Here is a 16,476-nt window from a genome sequence, read left to right on the forward strand (position 1 = left end):
CAAATCAGCCACCCAAGTTACCCATCCCATTTATTGTCTAGTCTCTGCCTACCTTCACTCTGGTTTCCCAAAGGAGTGCTGTTCTATCAAAGGAGAACTCTTTCAGGTTAAACCAGTGTGCACCTGCTCATTCATAGAGTCATACACCACGGAAATGGGCCATTTGGCTTAACTGGTCCATTCCGACCAAGATTCCCATCTAAGCAAGTCCCATTTGCCCGCTAAATCTTTCCTATCCGTGTACCTGTCCAAGTAACTTCTAAATGTTGATATGTACCTGTCTCAACCACTTCCTCTGGCAGCTCATTCCATACACTGATCACACTCTAGGTGAAAAAGTTACCCCTCAGGTTCCTATTAAATCTCTCCCCCCTCACCTTAAACCTATGCCCTCTAGTTCTTGATTCCCTTATCTGGGAAAAAGATTGTACGCATTCACCCTACCTATGCCCCTCTGTAAGGTCAGGCTGATGTGACACATACCATGGCACTATTTGAAACAAGTGCAGGCCAGTTTACCTCGTATCCTGCACGGTATTTATCCCCTGAATATCCTTAGCTTGTCTGTCCATTTTCTCCTTGATGCTGTGTGATTTGTGTGTAAATTGACTGCGTCTGCCACTTCCAAAGTATCTTTGTGGTTCTAAAGTGCCTCAGGACTTCTGGAAGTTGTGAATGGTGCTTCTTTGTGCAAGTATTTCTTTTCTTTAGCCTCCAGGCCCACCACTGAATAGGGTGGGGCTGGTGAATACAAGATATTGATGCATAGTGGACGCAGTTCCTTTAGTTTTTGTCAATGGAAGAAATATTATGAGGGGTGGGGAAATTTACAAAAAAAAGTATAAGACATAAAATGCATGTGGCAGCGTTGAACCTGAAGGATTGAAGAAATCGGGAATACACTGGTGCTGGGTTGATGGAGGGTTCTGTTGGAAGGAATTGGAGGTAGGATCATGTGAGGTCAAAGAGATATTTCTGCTGGTAATTTCAGATCTTATCCATCTCTTATTTCTACCTTCTCCAGACGTACCTCCTATTATTCACCAGCCTTCACCATCCACCTTCAGCTGGCAACACCACCACTTGTGAAGCCCAATCTCTCCTGTCTCCACAGTGCTTCCCTATGTTTCCTCCACCCCCTTTTCCCGCAACCTAAAACAAGATTTAAGATTTCCAGCATTTCTTGCTTCTGATAAGAGGTCTTTGACTCTTTCTATCTCCCCAGATGCTGCCTGACCTATGGAGGATCACCAACATCATCATCTTGTTTTATTTCAGACTTATGGTGCTTTGTTTCTCAGTCTAAACCAGTCTAACCCATTTGGGCCAAAGAGCCTGTCCAGCTGGGCCGAGGGCCTGTTTCTGTACTGAATTACCCTATTTGAAAATAGTGCATTACTTAGCCCTGGAATGAGCATTGGACCACATATCCAGGTTGTCATTCAGGGAGAGAGTTCCTCCTCTGTAGCATAGCCTGACTGCCTGTACTGAAACCTGATCCTTGTCTTGTTAACGATAGACTTGATGATTCCAGCACTCTCTCAGTTGTCTCCCAGTTCCCACTATGTAAGGCTGAGCTCATCCAATTTCCGAACTCGCACCAGGTCCCGTTTGCCAGTCAGCCCACCTCGTTGGCCTGCACCACCTCGCGGTTAAGCAACACCTTGACTTTAAGCAATAACAGAAAATGCTGGAAAAACTCAGTGGGTCAGGCAGCATCTGTGGAAAGAGAAACAGCTAGCATTTCAGGCCTGATACCCGACACAGAACTGTCAGAGGTTCTTAGACCTGTAAGGTTAACTCTTTCCCTTTCCACAGATGCTGCCTGATCTGCTGAGTTTTTCCAGCATTTCCTTTTTTAATGTTTGATTTCCAGCAGCTTCAGTTTTTTTTAAATTTTCATTTACTGTCACTTTTCTTCCAGGAATTCCATCCTTGAAGAGGTTCTTAGCACTGATTTTTCCGCCTGTCCATTTAGTTTTGTTCACCCTTTTTTCCTCCTTGTCTTCGATGAGCTCTTGACCATCCACAGACACATCTATTTACTTGGCAAATGTCTCTGGGTGTTCTGATGAAGGGTCTCAAACCTGAAGTGTTAACTTGTTTCTCTTTCCACAGATGCAGCCTGACCTTTTCCAATATTTTCTGTTTCTAATTCAGATTTCCAGCATATGTGGCTTTGTTTTGATTTTTATTTAGCTTGATCTGAAAGTTCTCATTCATTTTCAGGTCTCTCCTTGGCTTTGCTCCCTCATCCTCCTCTAGCCCTATAACCCTCTGATCTTTCTTCTGTCCTCTGATTCTAGCCTCCTGATTATCTCCTAATGCATGTCCTCTACAGTTGGTGGCCTTGCCTTCAACTGCCAAGATCCCTGGCTCTAGAATTCTAGATCCCTGGCTCTCCTCCTTGCTCATCATTCCTCCTTTCAGACTCTTCGTAAAACCTACCCCATTGACCAAGTGTTTGGTCATTTCTAATATCTCAGACTTCTTTTAATAATGAGGGGAGCAGGGAATCTTTTATGTTAATGCTGCTATTTAAAGCAAGGTTATTGTTAAAGTTAATGGTGTTAATTCGGGTTTCAGTATCAGTGAGGTGCACTGGTAGAGGCAGTTGATATCTTGAGCAGGAAACTTGACCGGTTAACTGGGAACATCAAGTGAGGGCTGGAGGGTGGTTGACAGATAGTTCCTATGTATTGGTATTGGTTTATTATTGTCACTTGTACCGAGGTACAGTGAAAAACTTGTCTTACAAACCAATCTTACAGGTCAATTCATTACACAGTGCAGTTACATTAAGTTAGTACAGAGTGCATTGATGTAGTACAGGTAAAAAAAACAGTAACAGTACAGAGTAAAGTGTCACAGCTACAGAGAAAGTGCAGTGCAATAAGGTGCAAGGTCACAACAAGGTAGATTGTGAGGTCATAGGTCATAGTCCATCTCACTGTATAAGGGAACTGTTCAATAGTCTTATCACTGTGGGGTAGAAGCTGTCCTTAAGTCTGGTGGTACATGCCCTCAGGCTCCTGTACCTTCTACCCGATGGAAGAGGAGAGAAGAGAGAATGTCCCAGGTGGGTGGGATCTTTGATTATGCTGGCTGCTTCACCAAGACAACGAGAGGTAAAGACAGAGTCCAAGGAGGGGAGACTGGTGTCCGTAATGTGCTGGGCTGTGTTCACAACTCCCTGCAGCTTCTTGCGGTCTTGGGCAGAGCAGTTGCCATACCAAGCCGTGATACATCCTGATAGGATGCTTTCTATGGTGCATAAGTAAAAGTTGGTGAGAGTCAAAGGTGACAAACCAAATTTCTTTAGCCTCCTGAGGAAGTAGAGGCGCTGGTGAGCTTTCTTGGCCATGGCATCCACATGGTTTGTCCAGGACAGATTGTTGGTGATATTCACTCCCAGGAACTTGAAGCTGGGAGTCATGTTCAAGCATGACCAGTACATATTAGGTGGATAACAAACTCATCAGCCCAATCTTGGCTACGCAGTCTCATAACACATGCTGAGATTGTAACATGATAAAGCAATGGAGGAAGCAATAGAAAGAGTCTTCCTAAACTTCCAAAGAACTTTGATAGGGTGCTTGATTTGAGCGTATTTGATGGAGGTGATCTGTGGGTAGTGTGGACAATAGGTTCCTCTCCAACTCCACAAGTCCTTTGGAAGTAAGGTGCCAGCTAGAGATTTGGCTTGTGGTGTGGTAGCTCTTTCAACTACATCCAGCATAAGGTCTAACTGGAACCAGAAGGATCAGGAATGTAACAAAACATTTTGAAGAGAATTAGGGACAAAATAAATAGTAGGATGCAGTAGTTATAAGGACAGATGTTGTTGAACAAGAATTGCTGATATATTTCCTGTTCCTGATGTCCAGGTTCGCAGATTCAGTGCAAGTAGTTAGTTTAGCTTATGAAGGATAGATTAAGGACTCAAAGGAGGCAGCCCAGATCATCAGTGGTGTATAAAGTGAGCTGACAGATGGCAAGTAAAGTTTGGTGTGGACAAACTCACTGAGCATTTCCAGCATTTTCATTTTATTCTGATCTAGATTCATTGAAGTAAGTTACTGGATCTTGAAAGTAAAATATCAAAGTCTGTGCTTTCTGTCTGCAATATAGGATTTCCTAGAGAGAAGTGGGAGAAGAGCTATCAGAAACTTAATTCCACATTCACAGTCAGAACTCAGTAGCAATTAACAAAAGGCCGGAACACTGGGTGGTGTTTATGACTAGCTGAATTTGAGTGTAATAGAAAGCTGTCCAGTGCTCTGGGGAGTTGAAGGTCCTTCTGCAGTTCTGGTTACCATTGTAGAAGGAAGGAAGCATGTCTAAAAGCACCAATCATGCATTTATTCAACAATGAGAGAGGAGGTCTGCACATAAACTTGTGGCAGTAAGAAAAGCTCATCTGTTGATCCTGTTGGTCTGGTTCAGATTAGAAGTGGGAGGGCCATTTTCATCTTAAAATATCATGGAAACTTGGATCACAGTTCCTTTTCATGAAGTTTATGTGGTATGTCAGAACCGTGAAGAAATGGACAGGGAAGATCAACTGGTCAGCTCATCCAGCCCTGGTGAGGTGTAGTTACACATAGCCAGCTGACCAGTCTCCCTGGAGAGGTGGGGAGAGAAAGCCTTTGCCAGTTTAGGGATTCATCCCTCAGCCTGAAGATAGTCATACTGCACATGGTCAGTACTGACACTCCCCATGGTCCACCTGCCACTGTGTGTCATCTCTTACTGTGACATTGATGATATTGATTTAATGTTGACTACAACCCTTAGCTCAAAAGAATCCTTCTGAATTGTTTATTGTCTCCTTGCTTGTGTATTGTTTTTATTGTTCGTTATATACTTCAGTCCTTTGCTTCTAGAGTAGCTCGCTGGACTGAAGCTGATGTGAAATGATCTCTCATTGTAGAGCCCATCAGCCCCTGTCCACTACACAGGCTCATGCACCCATCCATATGGCCCACCAATACCCCATAAACACATGACTCCACAAGGAGCGACCCGTGCTCTTCATTGATATTACCCCTGCTCCTCACCAATAAAGCTCACTAACAGCCACCCATACACCCCAATGACACTATCCACACACACAGATCGCTGTACCCCTCTATTTCCCGCTCTTGCCACCAACATTCTCCCCCACAGACGATGCCCATGCACCCTGCTATTAACTCCCCCACCCTCCCATCCACATGCACCACCAACATACCTCCACTAATTCTCTCCCCACCCAATAACACTCATCATACACTGTACTAAAACTCATCTTTGAGTGGAGAGTCCTGTGCTTTGAATTTGTCATTTAACAAGCATCATTTTGCAGCATTGCCTCTAATGCTGCCTAGTTTTCTAGTTGTGTCAGGGAAACATGAAGGATTATCTTCAGAAAGTTATCCCTTCTTCCCATTTGTTTGCAGGACTGACTTCTGTGTACATAAAGATGAACCCTGTGATACTGTGGGTGAGTAAAAGTTCCTTGAAGTAAAAAAAATCATTTGTGCGTAAAAAAAAATTGATTGACAATTGAATTACTGATCTCATGAGAATTTGTTCTTGCATTTTAGAGTTCTTCATCAAAGCTATATCTACAGTTTATTGTGATGTTTGTTTTTAAGAGTTGTTTAGCATGAAGTTCACACCACACTTATAGATTGATTCGGATAGAGATGCAAGCCTCAGGACTACAAGATTCCACTCCTGACGTGAAGACTTATTTGAATTCATGATCGCAGAGCTCTCAATCTACCAGCCATGTGCAAACATGCCCAGGTCTCTTCTCTGTACTCCGCCCCAGCAAACACACCCCTCCCACCCTACCTCTGGGAACTGCCCGTCTTTATTCCAGGGTTGGTGTACATGGCTCAGTTAAACCCATTTTAGTCATTTGTTCTGAATGCTCTGCTTCAATAAGTTTGGTAGGTTCTGCAGAATTCGATTGTTTTCCTTTTAATCATATTTACAAATTTTTAACCATGTGTCAAATTCTGAGATGGACCGATGCTTCCATTGAAAACAATTTCTACTCGGAATTGTGGAAAATGGAGAGCTGAGGAGATTTAGTGGAACTCTGGCAATTTGGCATTCCATACTGCTTTATTAATCTTAGATTAACCCAGACCTTTGGAATCGATGATTGTGTTTAAATGGAGCTGTGTTACTAGTGAAATATTAGTTTCATTGGATTGTAGTGATGACTTTTACAATCAGACCAAGATGTGGTAATGAAATCACTGGTATAGAATTGCACAAGTAATGTAGGAATTACGGGGAGTAATTTTCATCATGAACTCCAGAAGGATATTGATAGTTGTGAATCAGTCGTTTGTTTCACACCCTGCCTGTTTACGTCCACAAAAGAAGTGAAGCAAATGGTTATACAACAGTTATCCATTTCAAAAGTGGGTGTACATCAGGTAGCTTGTTCATAGGCATGTGTCAATTCACAGGGCGGGGTGTATAACAGGCACCCAGGAACTAATTCACAGGCGGAGAGGACAATAGGAACCCAATCACAACTAGAGTGTACAATAGCCACCAATTCACAGGCAGAGCATACAGCAGGAATCCATTTCACAAGCAGACTGTAAAATAGGAACCTAACTTGCAACTAAAATGCACAGCAGACTCTGATGCACAGAAACCCAGTTCACATTGCAGAATATACAGCAAGCTTCCAATTCGGCAAGATGTATATAAAGTTTCCAGTACATGTACAGGGTATACAACAAGCAACGAGTCTACAGGAGGGAAGTTTAATGTGTGAAGTAGGGTTGATGTAGAGAAAATATTTGTTCAGTTGGAAGAATCCATAGGAAGGGACCTCAGCCTTGCGGTCCCAGCTTGCACTTTTGGAAATGAAATGAGGAAGCATGTTTCTTACAAAGGGTAGCAGAAATTTGGAACCCTTTACCTCAAGCAGCTGTGTATTTTGGGTGCCAGTGGAACTGTCCAGGACTGAGACTAATTGAATTTCATTAGGTAAGACTGTTGAGAGACCTGGAGTAAATAGAAATGAGGTGCAAATCCATCTTGTTCTGCTTGAATAGTGGAATGGGAATGTGGGCAGCATGACCTCCTCCTGCTCCTATGAACACATCCTGCTGCTGAAGTGGTGTAACCTAGATTGTTCCTTCAACACCACAGTGTCTAATTGTGGTAACAGTTTGGGAGGAGTTTGATCCTAATTGCTCAGAGGTATCCTGAGGACATCTTGATGCTTACTTTCTGCTGCTGGGCAGATTTCTCTCTACCTCAAGATGACTGGCCACCTTTTCCTGTAATAGAGGCTTATTATGTAAGAAATTGGCAAGTGCATTCAGAAGGATGTGTCCCTCAGGATATCTGGACTGGAAGCAGACATGATCAATGCTGTATAATTCAAAAACTATCACAGTTGAGTTTACCATTGGCTTTGCTTGGAGTTAGCCAGTTAATACAGATTTGTATCACTTGCTAGTAGACTGCCGAGGGCTGAGTTGACAGAACTGGATTTTAGGCAGTGGGTTCTGATTCAGAGGTCACAGATCATTTTGATCATTGATGAGATTGGGTTGTTCTGGGTTGTTTCTGTGGTGTACTGGGAGCTGGTCTGTGAAACACTACTGCAGAGTGGTGGGTAGATGCATTAGATAATCCAAGAGTTTCAGCACATGTGTTAACACTTTATTGAAGAGCAACAACAATCACCATGTGTGCTTAGGTCACGTGAACGATTATGTCATCACATCTGTCTCTCACACATACACATATGACTCATTCACAGATATAATTACAAATAGAGCACACTGCTTTTCTTTGAAAGAATGGTTCAGGTATTTACAGCAAAGACAGGTTCAGTCTGTTGTCTGACTTTCTCAAACACTTGGTCCTTTTTAATTGTGATCAGGTTTCAGACTGTGACTGCCTCCTGGTCTGGAGAATGTGCGAAAATCAATCTCACCTCCTCCCTTCTGCTGTCAAATGTGATCCCACCTTTAATTCTTTGTCAGTGGTAGATGCTGTATCGTCTTCTGGAATAAATTCATCACCATATATTTCTCCAATTTGAAGATATTATTCAGCACTCTAGACTTGTTCTATCTCACCGATATTCCACTTAAGCCTGTCATACCTGTTCTTCGATCTTAACACTCTTACTCTCCTGTTGCTTGAACTGTTACACTTTGCCTCCTCTAGAAGTGTTATAGTGTGAATCATGATCTTGCTTTTGTTTCCTGTGTTGTCCCTCCACTCACGCCTCTGCGCCAGGCTGGTGTAGACTCCAGTACATCCAACGTCTGCGATACATCAGCAGCTCTGCTGGGATGAATCCGGTGGTGGAGTGTGCCCTTGCAGGATACTTGAATAGGAAATTAGCTCAACGATGATTCATGGTTAGACTCAAACAACCTTGGAAAAGTTGAGAAGGCGTACAGACCTTTCAGCCACACTTTTGGAGGCTGGATGGTCTGGGGAATTCACGTATGCTTCATACTGTTCCTCCGCAAAAAGCATTCAAACAGATGTGACCTGAACTGAGGTCTGTTGTGTAACACCAATTCTTTGGGTATGTCATGAGCTGTGGAAATCAACCTCCAGTCCTCTGCTGCCTAGCACAGTCCGATGTTTAATCCATTTAGAATGAGCATTGATAAGGACTGGGAAGTTACATCGCCTTTCACACAAAAGCTGACATGGACTTCTTAAAATAGTGGCAGTGGTCATCTGAAAGTTTGTAGGGGTGTCTTGGAGGGAATTATTCAGCACACTTGATAAATTGTGCATGCTGACCCTTAATCTTCCTTGTCAACATTGGCAATAATAGCCTTCACTTTCACTGTTTCAGTCTCATCTGAATCTAATTCTTCTAAGATCCATGCTCTCAGAAAATGGAGCTGATAGTTTTATATCCCCTCTTCAGACATCCAAGATCATTGGGCAATACGTAACTTCTGTTGTAAGATGGTTGGGAATCCACATTTGGACTCTTACTTGCATTTGTCAAACCTTTGGGCATTTGCTCACGCAGGTGTTTCAGAGGAGTATCTCTCAGTGGCGTCTCTGTAGCTGTGATGGGTATATGATGAGCCAGCAATTGTCAGTAAACACCATGTTCACACTACCTGCATCGTAATCGTGTTGTGCTAGCGTAGGATAATGTTCAGTAAACGCATCTGCCCAGTTAACCTTTAGTTTCCTTAGATGAAATTCAAAGAATTGCAGAGGCTGGAGATATGCAATAAAAATAGAAAATGCTTGTAACACTCAGCTGTGAAATGAGAAAAGAGTTAACATATTTTTGTCAGAACTGGGAAAGAGAGAAAACAAGTTAGTTTTAAGTTGCAGAAAGGGTAGGGGAGGGTTGGATAGGATAAAGGGGATATCTCTTGTATGATGAGGTGCTCGCTTTGTCCAATCCATCCCTCTCCCACTCTCTCTGCAACTCAAAACTGATTTATTTTCTCTCTCTGCTTCTGGTGAAGGGTCTTTGACTTGAAAGGTTAACTGTTTCTCTTTCCACTGACTGACCTGTTAGAACATAGAACATAGAACACTACAGCACAGTACAGGCCCTTCGGCCCACAATGTTGTGCCGACATTTTATCCTGCTCTAAAATCTATCTAAGCCTTCCCTCCCACATAGCCCCCTATTTTTCTATCATTCATGTGTCTGTCTCTTAAATATCCCTAATGTATCTGCCCCCACAACCTCTGCCGGCAGTGTGTTCAATGCACCCACCACTCTCAGTGTAAAAAAACTTACCCCTGACATCCCCCTTATACCTTCCTCCAATCACCTTAAAATTATGTCCCCTCGTATTGATTTTTTTTCCAGCGTTTTCTATTTTCATTTTCTTATGAGAACATAAGGAACAGGAACAGGAGTAGACCATATGCTTCATCATTCTATACAATGTTGGTGATCTTCTACCTCAGCATTTTATCCCTGATCTCTTTCAATGTCACTTTTGAATGAGGTCAATAACTGAACTTCCACAGGCCATCAGGGCAGAGAATTCCAAAGACTGACCACCCTTTGAGCAAAAGAATTTCTCAGTCGTTCCATACTAATGAAATCACTCTGCATAACACAAGGAAGCAGGAGCAGGAGTAGACCACTAGTTCCCTCAAGCCTGCCCCGCCATTCAATATGATCATGGCTGATCTATGCTGGCCTCAACTCCTCTTCTGTGCCAGTTCCCCATAACCGTCAATCCCTCAATCTTTCAACTTTATCTCTATTTCCACCTTAAAACTAACTAATGATGTGGCTTCCATTACGCTCGGGGGCAGAGAGCTCCAGAGATTCCTCAATCTCTTGAGAGAAGGAATTTCTACGGACCTCAGTTTTAAATGACTGGCCCCTCATTTTGTAGCTCTGTCCCCTTGTTTGTGACTCTCCCACTCATGAAGACATCTCAACATCTACCCTGTCAAGCCCTCTTAGGAGCTTATGTTTCTGTAAGGTCAATCCTCATTCTTCTAAGCTTCAAGGAATACAGACCCAAACTCAGCAATGACTTGTAGCAGTTTTAATCATTGGCCATTGGAATACACAATTCACGGTATTTGATGGCCTCAGATTGAAGATCTCAGAGTAAGTTTGCTTTATGAGGGGACATGAGGGACTGCTGTACACTCTGTGAGAGATATGGCTCACTCCCAACTCACCTGACACAGTGCTCTGGCCAAAGGGTTTTACGATCCACCACATGGACCGGACAACAGTGTTAGGTAAGGGAAAAGGCAGCAATGTCTGCTTTATGATAACCTCTCCATGGTGCACGGACATGACAGTCTTGTCCTATTCCTGCTCCCCTGACCTAGAACATCTGGCAGTGAAGTTCCAATCATTCCACCTACTGCGGGAGTTCTCTGCCGTCATCCTGACTGTGGTCTATGCTTCACCTCAGGCAGGCATCAAGCTAGCATTTGAGGAACTGAGTGCTGTAATCAACAAGAACAAAGGGGCATACCCCGATGCCTGTCACATCATGGTGGGAGACTTTAATCGGGCGAGCTTGAAGAAGTCTCTGCCTAACCACTACCAACACATCACCTGTAATACTAGAGGATTCAACACACTCGACCACTGCTATACCACCATCAGGAATGCCGACCGCTCCATCCCTCGCCCACACTTTGGTAAATCCGACCACCTGGCTGTGCTTCTTCTGCCCGCGTACAGACAGAGACTGAAGAGCGCGGCACTGGTGAAGAGGACGACCAAGGACTGGACGGCAGAGGAATGAATTTGGGATTGCTTCGAGTTGGTGGACTGGACTACGTTCAAGGATTCGTCAGCGGACCTAAATGAAGATGCCACGGTCTTAGCTGACTTCATAAGGACATGTGTGGACGAGTGTGTACTCACAAAAACATTCTGAGTCTTCCCCAACCAGAAGCCCAGGATGAACCAGGAGGTTCGTAATCTACTGAGGGCTAGATCTGTGGTGTTTAGGGCTGGCAACCTAGAGTCCAGGTACGATCTCTGGAAAGCCATTGCAAGCACATAGAGGCAATTTTGGACTGAATTGGAATCACGGACGGACACTCGACGGCTGTGGCAGGGCTTGTATGATGTACTTCCTACAAGGTGAGATCGGGTAGCAAAAGTGGCAGCAACCCATCACTCCCGGATGGGCTCAATGCCTTTTATGCATATTTTGACAGGGACTATGACAGAACTATGACACACCCACATGAGCCCCCACATCTCTGGATGACTCTGTAATTTCAGTCTCTGATGCTGATGTCCGGGCATTCTTCAAGAGGGTGAATCCATGAAAGGTGCCTGGTCCAGACGGCATACCTGGCCATGTACTAAAGATCTGTGTGGACCAACTGGCTGAAGTATTTACAGACATGTTCAACCTCTTGCTTCTGTGGTCTGAGGTTCCCACCTGCTTCAAAAAGGCATCAATTGTACCAGTGCCCAAGAAGACCGTGGTGACCTACCTCAATGACTACCGTCCGGTAGCGCTTACATCAACTGTAATGATGCGCTTCAGGAGGTTGGTTGTGAAGAAAATCAACTCCTACCTCAGAGATGACCTGGATCCGCTCCAGTATGCCTACCGCCACAACAGGTCAACAGCAGGTGCGATTTCTCTGGCTCTTCACTCTGCTCTGGACCATCTGGACAACAGGAGCTCGTGCGTCAGGCTGCTGTTCATCAACTACAGTTTGGTGTTCAACACAATCATCCCATCCAAACTCATCATCAAGCTTCAAGACTTGGGCCTCTGTACCTCCCTCTGCAACTGGATACTCAACTTCCTCATCAGCAGACCTCAATCAGTGAGGATGGGTAACAACATCTCCTCCTCGCTGATCAACACAGGTGCACCTCAAGGCTGCGTGCTTAGTCCCCTACTCTACTCTCTATACACACATGACTATGTGGTTAAGCACAGTTCCAATGTCATCTTCAAATTCACTGATGTTGGACGAATCACAGGTGGCAATGAGTCAGCTTACCAGAGTGAGATAGGACACCTGCTTGAGTGGTGCTACAACAACAACGTCTCGCTCAACGTCAACAAAACTAAAGAGCTGATTATTGACTTCAGGAAGGGGAAGGAGGGCGAACATGCGCCAGTCTACATTGGGAGATCAGTGGTGGAGAGAGTCAGCAGCTTTAAATTCCTGGCCGTTAACATATCGGATGAACAGTCCTGGGCCCAGCATATAGATACAATCACAAGGAAAGCACACCAGCGTCTCTACCTTCTTAAGAGGTTAAGGAGGTTCAGCTTGTCACCAAATATTCTAACAAACTTCTACAGATATACTGTTGAAAGTATCCTGACTGATTGCATCATGGTCTGATACAGCAATTCGAATGCACAGGAGTGTAAGAAGCTGCAGAGAGTAGTGGACTCTGCCCAATACATCACGGGCACATCCCTCCCCACCATCGGTAGTATCTACAGGAGGCGCTGCCTCAAGAAGGCAACACCTATCATCAAAGATCCCCACCATCCGGGCCATGCCATCTTCTCCAGCTACCATTGGACAGGAGGTACAGAAGCCTGAAGTCCCACTCCACCAGGTTCAAGAACAGCTACTTCCCTTCAACCATTCGGTTCTTGAACTAACTGGCAAAACCCTAATCACTACAGTTTAGCAACATTATGGCCACTTTGATCACTTTGCACCAAAATGGACTTTGCTTTTTTTGTTCTAATTGTGTTCTTTCTTGTAAAACTTGTGTATAATTTACGTTTAATTTATGTTTTGCTTGTGAATGCTGCTAATATGATGTTATTTGCCTGTGATGCTGTTGCAAGTAAGTTTTTCATTACACCTGTGCATACACGCACTTGTGCACATGACAATAAACTCGACTTTGGATTGCCTTTGACCAATTACATTCAGTACTTCAGTGTATGTCTTGAGACTAACTGTACTTTTTGTCAAGCGAAGATAAATTCATTTTTTAAGGTAGAAGAAATTCTGCTGCTGTATCTTTACTAATCTCCCTTGATCAGTCATTTATCCACATCTTGACCTTGAAATCTTGCTGCTTCCTACCATTTCTGCTAGTGGGGCAGATACTGCATAACTCCGATTCTGTTGTCTTTGAATCAGCTTCAATTTTTGCACACCCCTCACTGTTTTTCTCTCAGTGAGGGGGTTACATCTTTCGGACTGCCCTGGCGACTGTTTTGGGCTTGGATTTACATACCTACAAGTTGGATTTACGTACCTACTCCATCTACAAGTTTACAGATGATACCACCGTTGTAGGCCGTATCTCAAATAACAAAGAGTCAGAGTATAGGAAGAAGATAGAGAGCTTAGTGACGTGGTGTCATGACAACAACCTTTCTCTTAATGTCAGCTAAACAAAAGAGCTGGTCATTGACTTCAGGAAAGGGGGCGGTATACATGCACCTGTCTACATTAATGGTGCTGAAGTTGAGAGGGTTGAGAGCTTCAAGTTCCTAGGAGTGAACATCACCAATAGCCTGTCCTGGTCCAACCACGTAGACACCACAGCCAAGAAAGCTCACCAGCACCTCTACTTCCTCAGAAGGCTAAAGAAATTTGGTATGTCCCCTTTGACACTCACCAACTTTTATCGATGCACCATAGAAAGCATCCTATTTGGATGCATCACGGCTTGGTATGGCAACTGCTCTGCCCAGGACCGCAAGATACTGCAGAGAGTTGTGGACATAGCCCACCACATCACGGAAACCAGCCTCTTCTCCATGGACTCTGTCTATACCTCTCGCTGCCTTGGTGAAGCAAATAATCAAAGACCCCACCCACCCGGGTCATTCTCTCTTCTCTCCTCTCCCATCAGGCAGAAGATACAGGAGCCTGAGGGCACATACCACCAGGCTGAAGGACAGCTTCTATCCCACTGTGATAAGACAATTGAACAGTTCCCTTATATGTTGAGATGGACTCTTGACCTCACAATCTACCTTGTTGTGACCTTGCACCTTAATGTCTACCTGCAATGCACTTCCCTGTAGCTGTGACAATTTACTCTGTAATCTGTTATTGCTTTTTTTTAAACTGTACTACCTCAATGCACTCTGTACTAACTCAATGTATCTGCACTGTGTAATGAATTGATCTGTACGAACAGTATGCAAGACAAGTTTTTCACTGTACCTCGGTACAAGTGACAATAATAAGCCAATACCAATACCTTTCTTCGATACATACTTTGCCTCCTTGAAGGAGCAAATATGGTGGATGGTTGTCAGTGCATTTGCAACAGGAATTTGCAACGCGCAACACTGACTTTGCTCTGGGGATGGAGCTTTAACTGCTGTGTTCTGACCATAAGCTGCCATCATCTTCATGCCTAGTGATGGATGAAATTCTTAAGCAATTTTCACTGCTATTTCCATTGGAGCTGTGATTTTTCAAGCCAGGTCAAATGTAAGAATCTATGAAGGTTTCGATGCCAGGATAAATCCTTTCCTGCAACAATACATTGACTGACATTTCTCCGGTCCTCCCAAACTTGTAACTTCCTATTATTTCACATAACTGTGGATTGAAATAATCCTTCAATTTCAGCAGAGCTTCTGTCATGGTTTTGCCAGGGCTACCAGATTATTGGAGATGTAATTGGTCTCATATCGAACCTCCATCAATAGAATCACTTCCTTACCTTCTATTACAGCAGGAATCTGTGCTTGTGCATTTCCCATATGATCCTCTACTTCCAGAATATTACTTGTAGCAAACAATATTTACGTTCCCTCTGCATATGGTGTGAAAGGCTTGCATGTTCAGTGGTACACTCCTAGTCTGCTGATATCTCCTGCCTGTTCTGGCGTTTCAATTTGTCCCATTCCCCACCTAACATTAACACTGCTGCCACTATCCTCAGCCCTCTTACGCTCTGTCTGGGTATTTGTGTCTCACCGTGCTACTATCTCCGACGTGTTGATTGTCACTGCCTGTTCTACTGACTCTCAGTATACCAGTGGTCATGGAGTTTTCAGCTCAGTGCCTTCAGTCTCTGATCTTCAGCTAGTTCTTCAAAGCTTGCTCTTTAATTTTTCCTTTACCCCAGCATGTACGCGTCTTCTCTCAACTAATCTAATCGCCAGTTGTAGTGTATTGGGAGATGGTCTGTGAACCACTACTCCAGACAATCATAGTAAAAACACACAACTGTCCCGCCTTCCAGCACAGAGCCTGCCATGACACAAGAGATTGTGCAGATGCTGGAATCTGGAGCAACACACACAAAATGCTGGAGGAACTCAGCAGGTCAGGCAGCATCTATGGAGGGAAGTAAACAGTCGACGTTTCGGGTTGAGACCCTTCATCAGGACTGGAAAGGGGCAGAAGCCAGACAGAGCCTGCTATCCTGTTTATGCTAATCTCCCTTTTAAGTTCACTCCTACTCTTACCGCCTTTTAATCTTAGTTTTGAGTTCAACAATTTCAAATAATCGTCCTGCTTCTCCTGCCTTCATTTCCTCTAGACCCACACTTTACCGTCACCATCCTCTCTTGCCTTGTATTCTCATTCAGTCTCTCCTTCCTTCCAGTCCATCACAAACCCTGCCCCTTTGTTATAAAAACAGAAAATGCAGGAGGTCCTCAGCAGGTCAGGCAGCATCTGTAGAGAGAAAAAAAGAGTTGCCATTTCAGGTAGAGAACCCTTCATCAGAATGGGATACTGTCCCCTTCTCTTTTCCTTCCCTTTGCATCTTAAACTTATTCAGCTTTAATTTTCTCCAATCCTGAAACATTAGCTGTTTATTTGTCCATGGACGCCACATGACTTGTCCCTGCTGTCTCTGTTTTCTTTCCCCCTATTAGCAGGAAGTTGCACAGTGTGAGGACATCACTGACATTGTTCCTGACCACAGGTTAAGAGGCACATCTGTCACTTATACCAGCTGCTTTCCCTGCACCTCCCCCTGTGGATTCTCACAGACCGAGTCCATATGAAAAGGTGAGCCCCATGATAATAGGTGTGGATGTTTAG

The 16,476-nt window shown here is 44.0% G+C and overlaps 1 protein-coding gene across 1 annotated transcript in view; it reads left to right on the top strand.

Annotated features, from left to right (window-relative positions):
• The window catches only part of adamts17 (ADAM metallopeptidase with thrombospondin type 1 motif, 17), a 357,749-nt gene that overhangs the window by 72,529 nt on the left and 268,744 nt on the right, over window positions 1-16,476 (top strand). The window contains 1 exon segment of the mRNA XM_052040638.1: window positions 5,442-5,485. Within this exon segment, the coding sequence (XP_051896598.1) occupies window positions 5,442-5,485 (44 nt within the window).

The sequence above is a fragment of the Pristis pectinata genome, chromosome 28 (genome assembly GCF_009764475.1).
Source record: "Pristis pectinata isolate sPriPec2 chromosome 28, sPriPec2.1.pri, whole genome shotgun sequence".
NCBI classification, from domain to species: domain Eukaryota; kingdom Metazoa; phylum Chordata; class Chondrichthyes; order Rhinopristiformes; family Pristidae; genus Pristis; species Pristis pectinata.